The sequence below is a fragment of the Haliotis cracherodii genome, unplaced genomic scaffold, assembly GCF_022045235.1.
Source record: "Haliotis cracherodii isolate W230 unplaced genomic scaffold, xgHalCrac1.p SCAF_4, whole genome shotgun sequence".
Lineage (NCBI taxonomy): Eukaryota > Metazoa > Mollusca > Gastropoda > Lepetellida > Haliotidae > Haliotis > Haliotis cracherodii.
Genome location: NW_027266297.1, coordinates 52,928,337 through 52,947,467, shown reverse-complemented (window position 1 = coordinate 52,947,467; position 19,131 = coordinate 52,928,337). Strand labels below are relative to the sequence as shown.

Here is a 19,131-nt window from a genome sequence, read left to right as displayed (position 1 = left end):
TTACAATACGGTATGCTGTACAGGCAGTGCATGAATGTACTTGGTCGTGTGTCTGCCTGAATGACCGCAAACAAACACCGTTTTCCTTTACATTCTGATTTTAGGCCAGGTTGTGTTTTGTCGCCAACTCTCTTTTCAGTGTTTATTTATGATATAACGACATTCTGATGTATGCTGATGATGTCACTTTTATTGCACACGATGAGAACTTATTACAACGGATGTTAGATCGTGTAGCCCAGTGCCGTCAAACTAAGATTGTGCCTTGTCATCCAACTGCAGTTAAAGGATCTGATATAAACTTTGTCATTGGTTGCGGTCAGGTTAAAAGTACGCATGCTTAAAAATATTTGGGCTTCTGGTTACATGAAAACCTCGATTTGAATTTCACCACTAACGAAATAGTTAAATCTGAAAAGAGAGCACTTGATGCTTTGGTATATAATAAATTATTAATATCAGTTTAAATCAGTAGGTTTGGCTTATACGGGTTTACGTGTATGACATCTGGTCCAGCCCATCTTACCTTATAGATCCGCTGTCTGAGGTACAATGGAATTTAGTTGGATTAATACTGTCCAGGTCCGTGCATGTAGGTTTTTCTTAGTAGTCGGCAATAAAAACTTGGAAGTTCGAGATGAAATGGGCTGGTTACCATTAACCAAACACAGAACTTAAATATTAAATATGCACTATAACCAGAGTGGCACTATAACAAGGGTGGCGCTATAACCAGGGTGGTACTATAGCCAGGGTGACACTATAACCAGGGTGGCACTATAACCTGGGTGACACTATAACCAGAGTGGCATTATAACCAGGGTGGCACTATAACCAGGGTGACACTATAACCAGGGTGGCACTATAACCAGGGTGACACTATAACCAGAGTGGCATTATAACCAGGGTGGCACTATAACGAGGGTGACACTATAACCAGAGTGGCATTATAACCAGGGTGGTACTATTACCAGGGGGGCACTATAACCAGAGTGACATTATAACCAGGGTGGTACTATAACCAGGGGGCACTATAACCAGAGTGGCATTATAACCAGGGTGGCACTATAACCAGGGTGGCGACCATACTGACATGATATTTGGAAAATTAAATAAGGTTATTCTGATATCATTTGAGAATTGAGAAATATCAATTTATTTAAGTTTGTAGGAAACGATATCATCATTTCAATCCAACTTACCTGTTTGCTATTTTAAGAAAGTGAATAGTTCTCGCGTGAGGATTAGCTGTAACTGAGATCAATGCAATTGGTTTCTTGATTTAGAAGTGAGAATTTTCTCCTCTTAGAATATTTTGTCAAAATTCTATTTCAAAATGACATTACAAGGAAGGACGTACGTACATATCGATTGTTTAGAGATACGTTGACTGTGGAATCATATGTTAATTTCGTTTAAGTAGACCTCAGCGCAGCGCTATGATCAAGTGCCGCTGTGGCAATCGGCCACTGGAAATATAACCAGGTAGACTTGCTCGCCAACAGACTCCACATCAACACAGAATAGTGAGTGAGTTAAATTTAACGTCGCATCGACATTAATTCAGCAATATAGCGACAAGAACAAATGAGTCATGAATACAAAGGTATATTTAATCGAGACAGAATATGAAATGTTTGTAAAAGTAACGCTATGAAAGGCGAAGTACGTTTTCTAGCTGATTGTATTTTCCACCCACACCTGAGGTACGACCTATGGAAACTAGCGTCACAGCATTATCCCTACAGATGTCCTCTGTCAAACAAGCCTTACTCTCAATGCAAATTGATTGGCCCATTAAACCCCTAGCCACATAATTAGCCCAAACGTTTTTTCTTCTTCTTCCAAGTCTGTACCATTGTCCCTTAAATTTATCAAAGTTGAAACAGAGGTCGGTCTGCTGCCCGTGTCAAATAAATTGAAAATAGATTGCACTCGTGCATGTATGGAGCACTGATTGTTATCGAGGTCTTCTCGGGTCGCACACCCGCTCCATTACAAAAACGCCAATATTATTAGCCTGCGGGTCCCTCCACTTTGCATGCCTATCCGCGTCATAGCATTTCTTATATGGAATTGATTACTATCCCTTGTTGTAGCTTCACTGAAGGTCGAACGACTAATTCATTGCATAAAAACAAAGGTCACGTCCTTTACCTTTTTTATCTCTGACGTCATGCATAATTTTACCTATTAAATGGTTCCTTCCTCGTTGTGACATCATGGATATCTATTAGTATAACACTAGACTCATGAATATTCATAGGTCTCCTTCCATGGAGAGAGCGATACTTATTAAATATACTTTATATAAGGACATGGCTCCATTATGACAGGCTCCGCCATCATGCATGATAGCGGAACTTCAACTTAAGACAAGAGATATTATTGGATGAAATGGTCGCGGATGTGGAGGTACTGGTGGACTGCAGAAATGAGCTTAACCCCTGTTAAGCAACCCCAACTGCAGCAACCGCTGCCCTGCAACAACCGTTGCCAAGCAACCCATGTTGCTTACCGATGCAGCGCCTGCTGCCCTGCAACTACCGTTGCCAAGCAACCCATGTTGCTTACCAATGCAGCGCTCGCTGCCCTGCAACTACCGTTGCCAAGCAACCCATGTTGCTATGCAGCTATCGCTGCCAGGCAAGTACCATTGCCAAACCATGAGCGAGGGCAAGTATTGTTGCCAAGCTGACCATCCGCTGTAAAGCGGACACTAAGCCATCTGCTGTAAAGCAGAATGGATAAATTGGTTCCTGCTGTAAAGCGGGCAACCCTATCCTAAATAATTTATAATTTGGGATGTATCCCAAGACGCCAAATGTAACTTGTAATGCAGTCCACCAGCACCCCGCCGCAAGCACCAAGGTGCTTCCCCACAACCACGACCATTCGCGCTCATGTACACCCACCGTGTTATCCTATACTGAAAATGTTTCCTACAAGCATACTGCGGAAAGGGAGCTGCCAATGTTTTGTGTGAATAGACCAAGTCCGGACGGTGACAAATGAACCCCGTCACGCAGGTACAGTTGCTGCTTCTGCCGGTTGAACACTGTGTGGGGGACCCGTATCCCCCCAAGCTCACGGGCCCTGTTCCCTACTCGTCTGTTCAGCTTCTGCCTGGCCCCGTCCAGATCCCGGGCACATGTCTGACCACAGAATGACAGCACCAGGTAGGAGGAGGTGTATCCTCAGGAGTGCCAGCTTGATATAGCTGACACGTGGTTACCTTACCCAGGTAACCACCTTACCCAGGTCGTTCGAACCAAGGTGAATCACCACCGCCTTTGGTGGTGTCTGCATTGCTTTGACCTGGGCATCTATCAGCTTGGTCAGCTCCCCCCACCTCATGCCGCCCCTTGCCAACCAGAGACATCCCCCTGGAATACCGAAATCACTGACCTGTAGGTGCTCTCTCGCCCGGGTCAGGAAGCTGGACCCAACCAACCATACTGAAAACATGAATCAATAGGAAGAAAACTGTTCTTGCATGGTTGGCGATTTAAATGTTTGCAGGTATGCGTATGTAGCTTTTATAACATTCTGACCCCCACCTACCAAAGTGCTGTATCAAATCTGAACTCACTCCGTTACCGACTGCTGTTGTTGCTGTGCCAATCCTGAATGATACGAAGAGCATGCTGCTGTGCAGATGCCGCTATGCGCCAGTGCTCTTTTTAGCACGGCCTGAAATTGATACCTGGTCAGGGGAGATTTATCAAAGTGTACGAAAGCTTGAGTCTGACCCTGTGATCGAACTGTTAGGTATGCTTTAACTGCAGCCACTGGACACAGATTGTGGCCAGGTATGGCGGAAATGGAAACAACTATGCCATGTGACTGCCTGTCCGTTTTTGAATGCCTTATAGCGACTGTTACTGTCTTAGTCGTGTCTTGGACTTCTAGGTCTAAGAAAGCACACCCTGGCTGAGAAAGTTTGGTTGCACGAGTTCACTCACCCGAAAGAAACCAAAGAAGGCCAAGCAATATACTGCTTTGAACAATCTTACTTCATAGGTAGAAGAGCAGACAAATTGCAGGTTGTTTACAATTACTTTGAGCAGGTCTATTGTTATTGGTTTTCTGTGATCCTGCCTCCCCTAACACTTTTGAATCCCGGTAATCATTTTAGTAATAACAAAGTGGCCGGTGCGGTCTTCCATGCTGTGTAGCCTATGGTACGTTGAGATACCGACCATATACGTCCTTACCGTACTCGGTGCATGTCCTGACACTGACAGGTGAGCAATGAAATGTACCAGATGAGTGATTGGAACCGGCCAGACTTCTCCCAGGTTTTGTGACGCCCTGAATGCTTGCAACGCGTGGGTTCCTGCCTGGTAAGTTGCCCATGTGTTTGCCGCCAATGATCGCTGAAGGAGCCTCTCTGCCTCGATTGTTAGCCCTGCCAGAGATTGTCTGGAAGTGGTGTGGGATGCAGGTTGGCTGATGGAGCTGCATTGCGGAATCGTTCCCACTGAAATCTCGACAGTGCATCTGCGATAATATTGTCGTGTGTTGTTATATATCTGGCCTTGAAAAAAATGTTGTGTTTGAGGCACTGCAGCACTAGCTGCCTAATCAGTGACATAATTCTGGATGCCTTTGTAGACTGTTTATTTATTATTGACACTACAGCTTGGTTATCACAAAAGAAAAGTACTTTCCTGTTAGCAAAGGCTGTCCCCCACAGACAAAGTGACAGCACAATCGGAAACAACTCCAGCAGTGTCATGTCACGAGTCGAGCCGCCCTCCACCCACTCACGTGGCCAGAGCCCGTTTGCCCAGTTCCCGTTATAGTATGCGCCGAACCCCACAGTGCTGGCTGCGTCAGTAAACAGCTGCAGACATGTATTGTCAGCCACCTTTTGATTCTGAAAAACCGACACACCGTTAAATTCCCCCAAGAACCCGAGCCGAACCTCCAGGTCCTCCCGAACTCCCCGTGTGATGCAAACACGGTGTGCTTGATGACTTACCTTTGTATAGGCATCAATCAGTCTGCGGCAAAACGGTCTACCCATGGGTATTGCCCGGCACATGAAATTTAGCTTACCCACCAGAGACTGCAAAGCTTTACGGGTCACTTTGTGCTTACCCGAGGCCAGCATATCGTGTATGATTGCGTTGATATTTACAATCTTTTCCTGTGGTATTCTAACGTGCTACGGGTACGCCCCGCTTCTGGAAAGTACTGAGACATGTATCAAGGTTGTCACCACAGTCGTTCCTGCGGTTCCGCCTGTGTGAAAATCATCCAGGTAATGCACGAGTTGGCGGTTAGGCAACTTTTGCTGTACACACCATTGCAAAAAGGTGCTGAATGTTTCAAACACAGAGCATGATATGGAACAGCCACACGGCAAGCACTTATCAAAGTAGTATTTACCTTGAAAGCACAAGCCTAGCAACTCTAAGTCCTGAGGGTGTACCGGCATAATCCTGAAAGCCGATTTCACATCAAATTTTGCAAGTAGAGCATTTGGACCAAGTTGCTGTACCATACTGACAGCCTCGTCGAACCGTGCATATGACACGGAGCATGCTTCGCTGTCTATGTTGTCGTTGATTGATCTGCCTTGAGGATAAGAAAGGTGGTGTAAACGAAAATCGTCTGTCCCCAGCAAGGACTGACTCTTACCCGTTTGCTTTTTTAGTACGAGACCGATGGGTGAAACTTGTAGGTTCAGCAGGGGCGGCGTTTCGAAAGGACCTGCCACCCTACCTAATTTTACTTCCTTTTTCAATTTGGCAGCTACTATCTCTTGTAAAATGGGATCCCTGGCTGAGCGTAGATTGTCAGACCAACGACTTAGGCGTGCCCCACTATATTCCAGTTGAAAACCTGATTCCAAACCTTGTAATAAATAAATGGCATGGGCATGGTTAGAATGCTTGAACAGTTGCAAATGTCGCTTTAATCTAGTGAGTATGAGTGGAGTTGGGGCCAGTGCCTTTAGCATGGGTTGCCTGTGTGGAGTTAAGTTGTTTGGAGGGTCTACGAACCCCCTTTGCACGAAAGCAAGAATAGACGGGATGTTGTTCGCCACAGTTGGAGCATTTATGAATTAACTTGCATTCTAGCCTGGCGCACCTTGACCTGTTGTAGTCCCAGCATGCGTTGACTGTAAAGTCACGGCCCCTGCTGAAAGGCACTGTAAAGCGTTCAGTCTTATTTTCTTTAACACGGGACATAGTCGGTGTCATGTGCTTTAACCACAATTAACCGTCTATCTTGCCCCACTCCCGAATTGGGTCTCGTGCCATACGGTGTCGGAATTGCTGGTCGTAGTTTGACCAGCCAAAACCCCCGGAGCGGACTGCGACATTAAGGATTGTTTCCATGTATGCCATCATGCCCTGTATGGTGGACTGACAAAAATGTTTCACCACGTAAATGCTCATATATATGTGGAAAGCTGACGTCCATTGACCTATGCTTAGTGCTCTGGCGTTAGCCGGCTTGGCCGGCGAGAATCGCAGTTTACCCGACGAATCCATCTGCATCTTAAATGCATCGTCATCGTCATGCGACTGTGTGCCTGGCAACAATGTAGTCAACTCCACAAACTCCCTTCTCCATACGCCTCCGTGGTCAAGTGGTAGAGCGTCCGCCCGGAGAGCGGAAGGTCCGGGGTTCAATCCCCGACCGCGTCATACCAAAAGACGTTAAAAGATGGTACTTGTTGTTACCCTGTCTGGCGCTTGGCATTATGGGGCTAAAACAAGGACTGGTCGGCTCGGAGTCAGTATACTGTGTCTGAATGGGGTACTCATGTTAAACTACGGCATGGTATCTCAGTGAGCTAGCACTATAAATCGGCATCAGTCCTGACTAGTACAAGCAGCCACACAAACAAACACACACACGTACAGACACGTCGCTATATAAGTGCAATAATCTTGGACGCGACGTTAAACCCCATTTCACCTCACCCTTCTCCATACTCTCTCCCGCACAACTCGACGGACGTGAGCGCTGATAGCATCCGCCTGGAAGGTCAGGGAATCCCCTGTTCCCCGGCTGGTTGACCCCGCTCCTGACTCTGCACGTGATGTGACGTCACGGGAAACTCCCGGCTCGCCCGAATGTGCACTGCTAAATGACAACACATCGGGATTTCTTGACACCAACGACTTCGTTACCCCCAGATCATTTGTACTTACCCCTCGCATGCCATTAAAGCTCTGAGAAGTGTCTTGGGCCATCCGTTTGCCTAGCATATCCAGTATGTTGTTGAGTTGGCTCGATATAGCTACTTGGGGCTCTTCGATGTCTCCGTGATCGACTCGCGGGAGAACGTTTGAATTGTCCGAATCATCTGCTTCAACTAGCAAGTTAGCAGCTATTTGTACACTTGGCAAGGGGGGTCCGTGCAATGGAGATCTAGCTGATCTCCGTGACTTACCAGTAGCCGCTGTCGCTTGCCGGACACTTGGTTCCCTCCTGGCTATTTTCCCGCCCCGTACGAGGCGGTGATTTAAGGCGGCCCGTCTTTTTGGTGGCATTCTTAATGGTAATTGCAAAGAACTCTAGATGAATGCGCGAATATAACTATGTGTTGTACGGCTGAAAGCTGGAGAGCAAGTGCTGCATGAGCTGATGTCACGCTACAACAGGTCATAGAAAATATAAACAAACGCTCCTTTACCGGACGTGCCAAGAGCGGATCTAGGCCAGAGATGATGGCACCATGCAAAACGGCGCGTAGCCTCACGGAATGAAGGTATTTCGCTGTAATAATATTAGCAACTGTGCCAAGCCTAACATAAAGGCATTTAGTTCTAATCACTAAATGCTAATAATAGTCTGTCTCACATTACGGCAGTAGTTTGCGGGCTGTGTGTAGTCGCGACGGCAAATTAAATTATGTCAGCCTTCTCACCATAAAACGTGTTTCTTTATCGATGTAAGATAAGTATTTATCACTAAGGGGGAATGAAAGGCGACAATGTCATGAAGAAAATTTGCCTTTAGGTTTTATGTAAGGAAAATGTATGTTTGTTTGTTGTTTAACGTCACATTCAACAATATTCCAGCTATATGACGGCGATCTGTAAATAATCGAGCGATTGTTATCAGGAGCATGGGATACGATGACATGCATCAACAAGTCAGCGAGCCTAACCACCCGATCCCGTTAGTCGCCTCTTACGACAAGCATAGTCGCCTTTTACGACAAGCATAGTCGCCTTTTACGACAAGCATAGTCGCCTTTTACGACAAGCATGGGTTGCCTGAAGACCTATTCTAATATTCACGGGTCGTAGGGACGAATGTTTGTAATTTTCCTAAAAATTCATCGTTGGTATTAGGCAGGATACAAATCTCGTTTCTATTTCATATCAAGTTAATGTCCCACGTAATGTATTATTCCTCTCGAGTCATTCCCTTGATATGAAAATGAAAGCTCGTTTATTATCATATAAGTATTATATTTAATAAGTAATATATATATTTGCAGATACCGTGCTGGATTTGTTCTGTGTTCTCTGGGAAAGATGACGATTCAACCGGAATTCGTGTCACTTCATGTGTTTGATAAAGTCTTTTTGAACAATTTGACTGTGCGGTATCCTGGTCCCAAGAACAACATAACACGCTGCTTCAACGCATTTCTCTTCAAATATCGGAATGTTGCCGAGCTTGCGGCAAATATAGAAATCAGCCGTCTATTTGGTGTTGATAAGTTTGTCTTTTACAACCTAAGTGGCTCCTTCAACGTATCCAAACTCCTGAAAAGTTACGAATCAGAGGGAGTAGTTGAGTTGAGAACCTGGAACCTACCAGTGCCAAGACCTGTAATACGTTACTGGGGCCAGATAGGTGTCATCAACGACTGCGTCCTATCCCAAGTCCACACAGCTAGGTATGTGATGGTGATGGACTTTGATGAGATTGTTATACCACTCAAACACAAAACATTGTTGGAAATGGCGGACGACCTATTCCTGAAGTCTCAGAATACATCCAAACCTGCCGGGTCTCTGCTGTTCAGAAATGTCTTCTATCCTACCTTTAGGAACCAGACCACTGCAAAGTATAAAATGAAACAAGTCGCCAAGAAATACAAGATAGCTCCTTTGTTGTACACGCTCCGTTCTCGGACAAACAGTCCCAAGATAAGGACAAAGGCTATGTTGAACCCGGACAGAGTGGAAGATGTGTTCATGCACTATGTGTGGAATTATAAAAAGGGATACGTAACAAATCTTGTGAGAGAAGATATGGCACATATTTTTCATTATCGATGGTCCAAGGACAAATATATGTCAGATTTCGTTACACAGGATTTAACTATGCTCAACTTTTCAACCAGTATTTCCACCGCTGTCAAGGCGAGATTCCTCAAGGCTGGAATGGTCCCTTGATAAAACAGCGTGATTGTTGGACGATGGTGCTTTGTTTCGTACGCAATAGTTTCATACTACAATTCACAAAACTTGTTGGGTGGAATATATGTGAAGGGTTAAATATACTGTAGTTGGTCATGTGGTATAACCGTAACCATCTCACCAGCCCAGCTCCGAGCCCACTTGAACGGAATGGCATGTGCAGCTTTTGGCATGACCCGTTGTAAATTCTTCTATTTTCTCTCAAACCCAAGCCTTAACTAGGTTATGTTGAAAATGTAATTTAGTGTATATTATTCATTCATTCTTCCTTGAATCCTTTTGATATTCGAGACAGATTTGGGAGATTCTTCATATTTGATAGTTCCAATGCTGGTAGTGTGACATGTTTTGTTGGGAGTAGTTACACAGAGGTAACCACGGACACGTTTCTTTAGTTTGGCCTGTTTGACCAACTTTAATCTGTATCTTTTCTGTTGCAGGGTTGGTTATAGTACAAACCTCTTCAATAGGTTTCTTTAAAACTGCACTTATCCAAAATACCTAATTGTTTCAATATGTGTCCAAAGTGAACCGGAATTCTGCCTCCTTTGTATACAGGAAACATTCGGCGTATCCCCCTCCAATCATAAGGGAGCGACCATTTGATTTCTATGGGGGGGGGGGGGGCGGAAGTTGTTTTCTCAGCAAACTGTTTTTTTCTGAAGCCATTTCTAACAAACTATTTTTTGTAACATACAGCTAAACAAACTATTCATTTCAGATGGTAATTTTGCAATTTTATTATAGAGTAAAATATGCAATCATATTTCAGCAAATGCAGCCTGTGGTGTATTATAACATGAACAGCTATAGAACACTCGTTATAATAGTCTTTTTCATTCCCTGACATAAATACAGTAGTCCTGTTTGTAGCCTGGTGGAGGATGCGGTAATAGCTGTTTCTTTAGTCCCGGCCCGGGAATAAATGTGTTCTTTTACAACATTGTAGCTTGGTTATTTCTTTTTGGAAATTGTTAAATTGGACGCCTGAATATTTGTACATGCATTTAAATAGCAAAATGTGCTGAACTGAAGCCATTAACTTCATATACAGAAATAGCAACAAAAAAGATTAAAGTAACAGTGATGTTGCGCCGAAGGCGGCGGAAAATGTTTACGTTTATAATGCTGGAATAATTCATTAATTTAATAGATAAATGTTGCAATGACATGCAAAATAATATCTGGAAACAAACTATTCATTTTTCTCACAGTAGTAAACATTATATTTATTTTACTGATTATCTCCAACAAACTATTCATTTGTAAATACTTCCCCCCCCCCCCCCCCCCCCCCCCCCCCCCCCCCATAGAAATCAAATGGTCGCTCCCTAAGCCCTTCCAGGGAGGACCTTTAATCCCCAGCTGTCTATCAACACCTCGTTACTATACGTAGCCGGATCTTAGGCAGACAGACAGAATGTTTATTGATGTCTCATCCGACTTGCATTTAAAAATAGTATACAGCCTATGTAAAACAGACGGGCCACTTCATACGGATATGTAGGAGACAAAGATGGGTAAAATATACTTGCTAATACAAAAAAAACCTGTATTCATCTAATACGCAATAAATACACATTTCTAATACTTATTATATTAAAAACTATCATTGGCCACTCGGTCCCGGTGTGCGTCTGTCACGAGATTACTATCAACATTATTCCCCATCAACGATAAACATGGCTGCAGTCTTCTAAAACTTCACCCCCAAGTTTGGCCCTCTGCCTTCAACCCTGAGCTACCCCCTCTGAGCGAACGTGCGCCCTTGGACACAATCACAACAAAGTACACTTGATTGCCAGTTATCTGCCATGTGCTATTGTCAACATCAACAGCAAGCACGGTACCTAAGTAAAAGAAGCGGTATCTGTTTATCCAGCACTGAAGGGGTACCCGGGAGTACGAGATGATGTCAACGCTAACCATCTGGGCTGGGAGCCGACAGTTGGAATAAACACTTACCGGGTGGTCAGGATGCTTCATTACCCTGAGATCGACCTTTGTGATGTTAGGAATAACAAAGCGGGCGATGCGTATAAGGCCGGTTGCCTTTTCAGAATTAAGACAGCCTTGAGGGGTGATTCAAATAACTGTCAGGCCTCGGTTTGAGGAATTAGCTATTGGGAGCTAGCCTTGAAACGGAGAGAAGAGAGCTGTGAGGTCCTTAAGGTTTATTCAAGCAAGTGTTTCATATCATTCAAGTTACATCAATTAATATATAATAGTGACATACAATGATAATAATGATAATAATATGCTAACACAGTATCCATCTCATAAAGGCATAATAATAAAAGCAATGTTATTAATAATGGAGTATGTACGGTAACATTATACAACAGATGCAGTATTTACTAGAATAATAACGGTAATGCTAAATAACATTTCTTAACAGCTTAATTGAGTAGTCGTAACATTTTAATAGAGCATGTACGGTAGACTGCACAAACTGCTTAGATGAGGAACATGACATTTACTTATGAAAAGATGGTAAACATTAATATTTGTAGTTTCAGTAATAATTATCACAACATAATAATTTCCGCAAATACGGAAAGTAAATACTTGATACAAATAAAGATACGAATGTACGCGGTAGAAGATATAGCTCGGTTTTAGTTGTGTAATTATTAGTTTTAGTAGTGATTACTTTGGTGACTACGGTAATGGATCACGGCGGCTGTGTTGCCATGACTACGCGCATTTCCTAAATATATACGGAGCTAGACGATAACAGCTAATGGAGTGAATACGGTAATTGTATACTTAAACGATGCGCGTTTGAATGTACGTTGTTATGAAGTATAAAGGATGACTATAACAGTATTTAAATGACTGCGGGAATGAAATTGTGGTATAGGCTGTGTTGTAGCGTATGCAACTATATGAGGGACGGGACTCTTTACAATGTAGTCAAATACTTACTTAATGAGGATAAAACCTAAGAAATATGGAATACGCCTATTCTGTAAGCACACACGGTAGGTAAAGCTGCACATATAACCTTTGATCGGTGGACTGTCGGAAAATATGGAATAAGCGACCTACGTATAGAATAAATCTTGCTTGAAACAGTTGTGTTAACTCTAGGAACCGTTTTGTGACTAATCTACATGTACGCTACGCTACTGCGCGGAAATATAAACTGTATATGCATCTGGCATTTTGAAAAGATGATGTATGTCATAGAAGGGGAAAATAATCATGGATGTCGAAATATAGGAGAGAACTATTGGTGCCGCATATTGATGACACATAAACTGGAGGAGCCCACGACGCATTACACTTTTAACAACACCGGAAAGTGCCTGAGTATTAAACGGTAAATAATATATAATGAACAGTCATTTAGAACTTGTACACAGTTACAATATGGCAGTACTGATTCAACTTAACTATAATATTTTCTAGACAATAATAACAATGAAATAAGAAGTTTAGTCATAAAATAGGAATAGTTAAATGTTTCTTACCTTGAAACAAGAGAGAAGAGAGCTGTGAGGTCATTAGGGTTTATTCAAGCAAGTGTGCTGAGGAGATAGATGTTTGGAGATTTTACGAGCGCTTCAACCTCTGGCTATTTCGCACTCGGGGCAGACGATTTTTATAAAGTATAAAATAGTGGGAATAATGATAAACGTCTAGCCCAAAAAACTGTAAGTGAAGGGGGATAAAGTAATGAGAAGAGAGGTTGAGGTTTTAGTGGCAGTAGAGAGCCGAGGAGGGATAAAAAAGTTCTACATTAACCAAGTTCTATCGGGGTGGAATAACTAGGATAGGTAGAGTGACAGAAGAAATCAGTTAAGCTGATGTGTAGCTACTAATAATAAATGAAAAATAATTTATAAAGGGGGAAAGGGTAATGGATATGAGTAAGTAACCTAAGTTAAAAGCAGGGGCCTAGCGCTGGGGGTGTGTGGTGGGGGCAAGGCTGTGTGTCGGCGTGATTGGCAATGGGCTTGTTATTGTTGGCTATGGGTGGGTGGCTGGATAAACGGCTATATTGTTTCTATGGATGGATATGTAGGTTTGTGGCGCGGACGTCGGAGTAGACAATCCGCGCTGCGAGTTGGGGGCGCGGACGTCATTGTAGACAATCCGCTATAGAACTTTAAGGCGCGAACGTCGTAGAAGACAATCCGCGCTGAGAATTTCGATCCCGATCCGAATCTAGAGTTTTGCTGTAAATGTAAGAGTTACTTGCTGATTTTGTTTGGGAGGGTCTAAATTTTTTCTAGTAAATTTGTGTCCTTGAGAAAAGTGGCTATTTGTAGGTAAGTGGCTGGTGGGTTGTTGTGTTTAAATAGCATTGTAATATTGTTTTTGTATTTGGGCGGGAGAGAGTTGTATAGTGTTAACTGTTGTTGTTTATATTTGCTGCAGGTGGTGATTATGTGTTTTATGTCTTCTATAGTATTGCAGTGGATGCAGTTTGGGCTTGTATGTCTGTTTTGTTTGTATAGTGTTGCATTTAAGTTAGTTTGGTTGCTTTGTATTCTGTTTATAATTTTGTCTGCTAGGATGGAGTTTGTATAGTTTTTGCATTTAGTTGTTGGATTGATGAACAGTGTTTTGATCCATTTAGACTTATATTTTTGGATGTTATTGTTAAAGTTTTGTTGTCTTATATTGTGTTTTATTAGTGTTTTTGTTTCGGTTTTGCTTGTATGAAATTGTAGAATGGGTATTTGGTCAGTTGTAGCTATTTTTGCTGTTTGATCTGCTATTTCGTTGCCTGGTATGCCTGTATGGCTGGGTATCCATACTAGTGTTATTGTTTTATTAGCTGTTTTCAGTTTTATGTGGGTATTTATTATTTGTTTTATTAAGTCGGGTCTGGATTTGGAGAATTTGTCGGCTATTTGTTTTATTGAGTTTAATGAGTCAGAAATAATGATGATTTTGTTATGGTTTGATGTTTCAGCATGGTGATAAGCTTGGAGAATGGCTAGTAGCTCTGCTGTGTTTGTATGTGAGTAGTTTGCATATTGGTATTTCTTTGTGCTTTGTGTGGGCTGTGTTATATGGATACCCAGCCCTGTTTTTTTGTTATTACTGTTATATGATGCATCTGTATAGATGTGTGTATGTTCCGGCCAGTTGTCATGGATATAGTTGAGTGATATTGTTCCTTTTTCTGTTTGTGAGTTTGCTTTGCTTGCTGAGTATTTTGGTTAGGGATGTGTCTGTTTCTGGGGGGGGGGGGGGGGGCGTCAAGAATGTATGAGTTGTCTGGGGGCGAGTGAGTTATATGTTCTAGGTTGTAGGTTTTAATGAGATTTTGCAGGTGTGTTATGAAGGGGGCTATGTTTGTCTTGTTTTTGAACTTTTTTAGGGTAGCTGGTCTTGAGTTTTAATATTTATGGAGTATTTCTTTGTAGATGGGGTTTTGATGTGCCCCAGCCCAGTAACTAAGTATAGATTGATGGCGTTTGAGTTGAATTGATTTTAATGCCTGTGATGATTTGGAGTGTATTAAGGGAGGTGCCATTTCTGGTGCCCAGGGCTATCTTAAGGGCTTTATATTGTACTGAGTTTAGCTTTTTTCCAATTTATCTGATAAAGAGTGAAGAACCGGAGCGGCATAATCTATTTTAGCTTGGATAAGAGTTTTGTATATGTTTAATAGAGTTTGTTTGTCATTCTCCCCAGTGAGAGCCGCTGATGGCTCTCATTAGATTGATATCTTTTTGACAGGAGTTGACCACGTTATTGATGTGGGGAGCCCATGTAAGGTGTTGGTCAAATGTGATTCCTAGGAATTTTGCTGCTTTTTGGAATTTAATATTTTCTTTATAAAGTGTAAGTTTGGGTGTTAAATTTGGCATAAAGGATTTTTTGAAAACAATGCCGATGGTTTTTTTGGTGTTAATTTTGAACCCCCATTGGGAAGCCCAGTTTTCTAGTTTCGAAAGAATTGGTTTGATTCTTTTTTTCAATTTGTTTTATGGATGTTGATGACGTCAAAAATGAAATATCATCAGCGAATTTTGCTGTAGTAGTATTTTTTGGGGTAGGTGGGAATATGTCATCAATCATTAGGTTAAATAGTGTGGGGGACAGGATGCTTCCCTGGGGGGTGCCGTTTTTAAGAATGTGAGGGTCTGATAGAGTGTTGTTTGACTTTACTGTTATGTTTCTGTTATTTAAGAAAGAGTGAATGAAATTTAAAATTCTTCCATCGATGGCTTTATCTAGTAATTTTTGAATTAGGCCTTGTTGCCAAACCATATCAAACGCTTTAGAGAAGTCTATAAAAATGGCCACAGTGTATTGTTTTTGTGCTTGGGCTGTCTTAACATCATGTTCTAAATTTAAAATGTGGTCTAGGGTCTGTCTGTTTGCTGTAAAGCCGCTCTGGTCCTCTTTTATAAGGCTATTGTTTTGTATTTTATGCTTTAGTCTGTTGTTTATTATTGTTTCCATAATTTTACATAGGTGAGATGTGAGAGAGATGGGCGATAAGAATCTGGGTCATTTGGGGATTTCCCTGGTTTTAAAATTGGCACCACTAATGCATTTTTCCATGTGTTGGGGAGGTAGCCAGAAGTCCAAATTTGATTGTATAGTTGAAGTATTAATTTTTGAATTTTGATGGGGACATGATTAAGAATTTTATAGCTGATATTGTCTAATCCAGTGGCTGGGGCTGTGTTATTGTTTTTTAATGCGGTTTGAAGTTCGTGGATGTTAATGAGTTTGTTTATGGCAAGATGCGAGAGTGGTGATCTGTTATGAAATGCAGGTTGAGTGTTTATGGTGTCTTGTATGTGTTTGGAGTGGTTGGCGGAGCTGCTAACGGCCGAGAGATGGGCAGCCATGGCATTAGCCTTTTCTTTGTCTGTTTTAAGTAAGGGAAAGTTGGGCGAGTTAAAAGATTTGGTATTGCCTTTTATTGCTTTAAGTTTTTTCCACAGAATTTTTGAATTTTGTTTACCCATCCTCAAGGTTGATGTAAAAGTTTGCCAATGGTTTCTTTTGGCTGCCTTGATTAGTTCTTTGGTAAGATTTCTTTGTTTATGGGCCAAATGGAGTTTAGTTTTATCATGTTTTGCCTTATTAAGAGCTTTTTTCCTAAGTTTTCTAGATTGTATTATTTCAGGGCTCCACCATGGTACTGTATTATGTGTGGGATTTATTTTGGTTGTGGGAATGCATTTAATGGATATGTTGTATAGTGTGTTGCTGAGGTTTGTATTGAAGATGTCGATATCAGCATTGTGTATGTTATGTGTGTCTATTTTATTGCATAATGTGATGAATTCCTGCCAGTCAGCTTTAGTAAAGTTGAATTTAGTTTGTTTAGAACAGTTAGAGGTGGGGTTGGGGTCAGATGGAGACTGGTTGGGGAGGATGTTAATGGAGATTTTTATGGGGAAATGATCACTACCCCAGGTATCATTGTGGGGGTCCCATGTGAGTTTTTGGAAGAGTTGGGGGGTGGTGATGGATAAGTCCACTGCTGTGGGAGATTGTAGATGGTTGGCAGGGAATCTAGTGGCTCTATTATCGTTTAAGCATATGAGATTTTTGGTGTCTAACCATTCTAAAATGAATTTCCCAAATTTATCATGATCATTTTTAGTGCCCCACAGTGGGTGATGTGCATTAAAGTCTCCTAGAATGAGGGTCTTTGGACATATGAATTTGGAGAGAGTTTCTAAATCTTCAGAGTTAAACGGTTTGTTTTTGGTGTGGTAGCAGTTGATTACAGTTAATTTAGTGTCATTGATAGTGATATTAGCCGCCAGGACTTATAGATTAGGAGTGGGGATAGATAATTCTTTGTACTGGATGGTGTTTTTGATAAACAGACCTAGTCCTCCATGAGGGGGGCCAGGTTTGTTGGGAGGTCTGGCTCTATCTTGCCGAAGGAAAGTATAGGGGTAGGTAGCAGGGGGGGTGGTGGCCTTGGGAAGGGTCATATGTCTTGTGGGTGAGGGTACTGCTGGAAGGGGGGCATGCTGAGGACCAACGAGTAAGGAGTTATATATAGAATAGTATCAGTATTGCCTAACAAGAGTTTATTTTAATTACGGTTTTAGATGATGGTCAAAACGTGCACCAGCTGGTAACAAAACGTTATCAATAGAACGAGGGCCGGACGAATGCGCCAACTTAATCTATGATCACGTACTTTACTGTTCGCGTGAATGAGCTTGCCAAGGAGCAGCCATCATGGTCGACCAGTGGCGATAAAAACGAGAAATGCTAATCTAGCGACTTTCGAATTTTAGAATTTTCCAGTTTAAGTTTAATTTGTTAAAAGTATAAAAAGTGTAATGAAATATATGCACTGTAACAGAACCAAAGTTTAATGTGATTACAAGCACTTGGGTAAATACAAATTAGGAAATGAAAAATAGACGAACTTCCATGAAATCCAACTGTCCTGTTTACTCTTATTGACCTTAAACATGACACCGTCCAGTCAGCGATGCCGACATCCCCGTGACGTTAGAAAGACATGTTGAAAGGTATCATTAATTCACATTTATACCCTGAACACATTGGCAATGCTCTTCACATGAGCACATCTATATTTGAGTGACTACGTGAGTGAACTCATGTCATATACCTGTAGTTGAACTTACTGATTGGTCGTGAGTGAGGCCAAACTCAAATAATGTAATCTCAATTTGAATTTCAGAACAAAGATGCACTTTTCAACTAGCCCAGTGTTTTACTTCACTGTAACATCTGATTGCCTAAAGCATTTGAAAACAGATTCTCTTTCAGAAATGAGCAAATGGCACCTCCAGGCAATATTGAGAACTGGAAACGAATATGACAAACACAGTGATTGCACTATAGAATCTATTATATAGAACTTCAAATACTGTTACAATACTTTATTTCAATGTCTATATTTTATGTTTGTGTTGTTGATGTATATTTATACATTATGCAATCAACGTGGGATGTTTCAAATAAGCAGTGGAATTTCGGAAGTCATTAAAATATTACTTTTATTGCAGTTCAAATTGCCTATTCTCTTGTAGGGTGCGGCGTATTACCAACTTAAAGGCTTATAACATTTAAGATCATTTTGAAATAATACTAATGTATTATGAGGATATTAGATTTGTTTTGGATATATTGTGTCTGTACAAAAACTCTTGTGGATTCTTTTATGCATTTACAAGGATGCATGAGGTCACAGATGTATTTAATTATTGAAAATGTTCTCAGTATAGATTTGACCGGTTAATATCGAGGACCCTTCGTGCTGCAGGATCTTACAAACACTTTTACTACAAAGGTTACTACCCGAGTAGAAATGGTCATTGACAACTCATGCTTGCCGTAAGAGGCGAATATACTTGTTAGAAGAGGCGTTGAACGTAATCGGGTGGTCAGACTCGTTGACTTGGTTGATGCATGTCATCTTATCCCAATTGTGTAGATCGATGCTCCTGATGTCAGCCACTGAATTGTCTGGTCCAGACAATTATTTACAGACTGATGTAATATAGGTGGAATATTGCTGGGTGCAGCATAAAACAACAAACAACATGGGTTACAACTGCATAAGATGTATTATGAATGTGTACCACGTTGCTTGTCGTAAAAGCCTACAGGCGGCAAACCGTTGTTGACAATGTGGGCAATGCTTTAAGCTGTCACCCTGTTCGAAGAATTGGATCGCTCTTAACATAAATTTGTTTGGCACAGACTCTAGTATTTTCAAAATGTCATGATATGGCTGGAATGTTGGTAACCT

General features: G+C 41.7%; 1 protein-coding gene and 1 pseudogene across 2 annotated transcripts in view; one reads left to right on the top strand and one right to left on the bottom strand.

The window, feature by feature from the left end:
- The window catches only part of LOC139478983 (glycosyltransferase family 92 protein F55C10.4-like), an 86,435-nt gene extending 76,401 nt beyond the window's left edge, over window positions 1-10,034 (top strand). For both annotated transcript variants that reach the window (XM_071261705.1, XM_071261706.1), the window contains exon 3: window positions 8,474-10,034. In XM_071261705.1, coding sequence (XP_071117806.1) covers window positions 8,474-9,380 — 907 coding nt within the window. In that variant the 3' untranslated portion in view covers window positions 9,381-10,034. The remainder of the gene's footprint in view (window positions 1-8,473) is intronic.
- Window positions 4,180-5,971, bottom strand: LOC139480362 (uncharacterized; annotated as a pseudogene).
- Window positions 10,035-19,131: the final 9,097 nt, after the last annotated feature.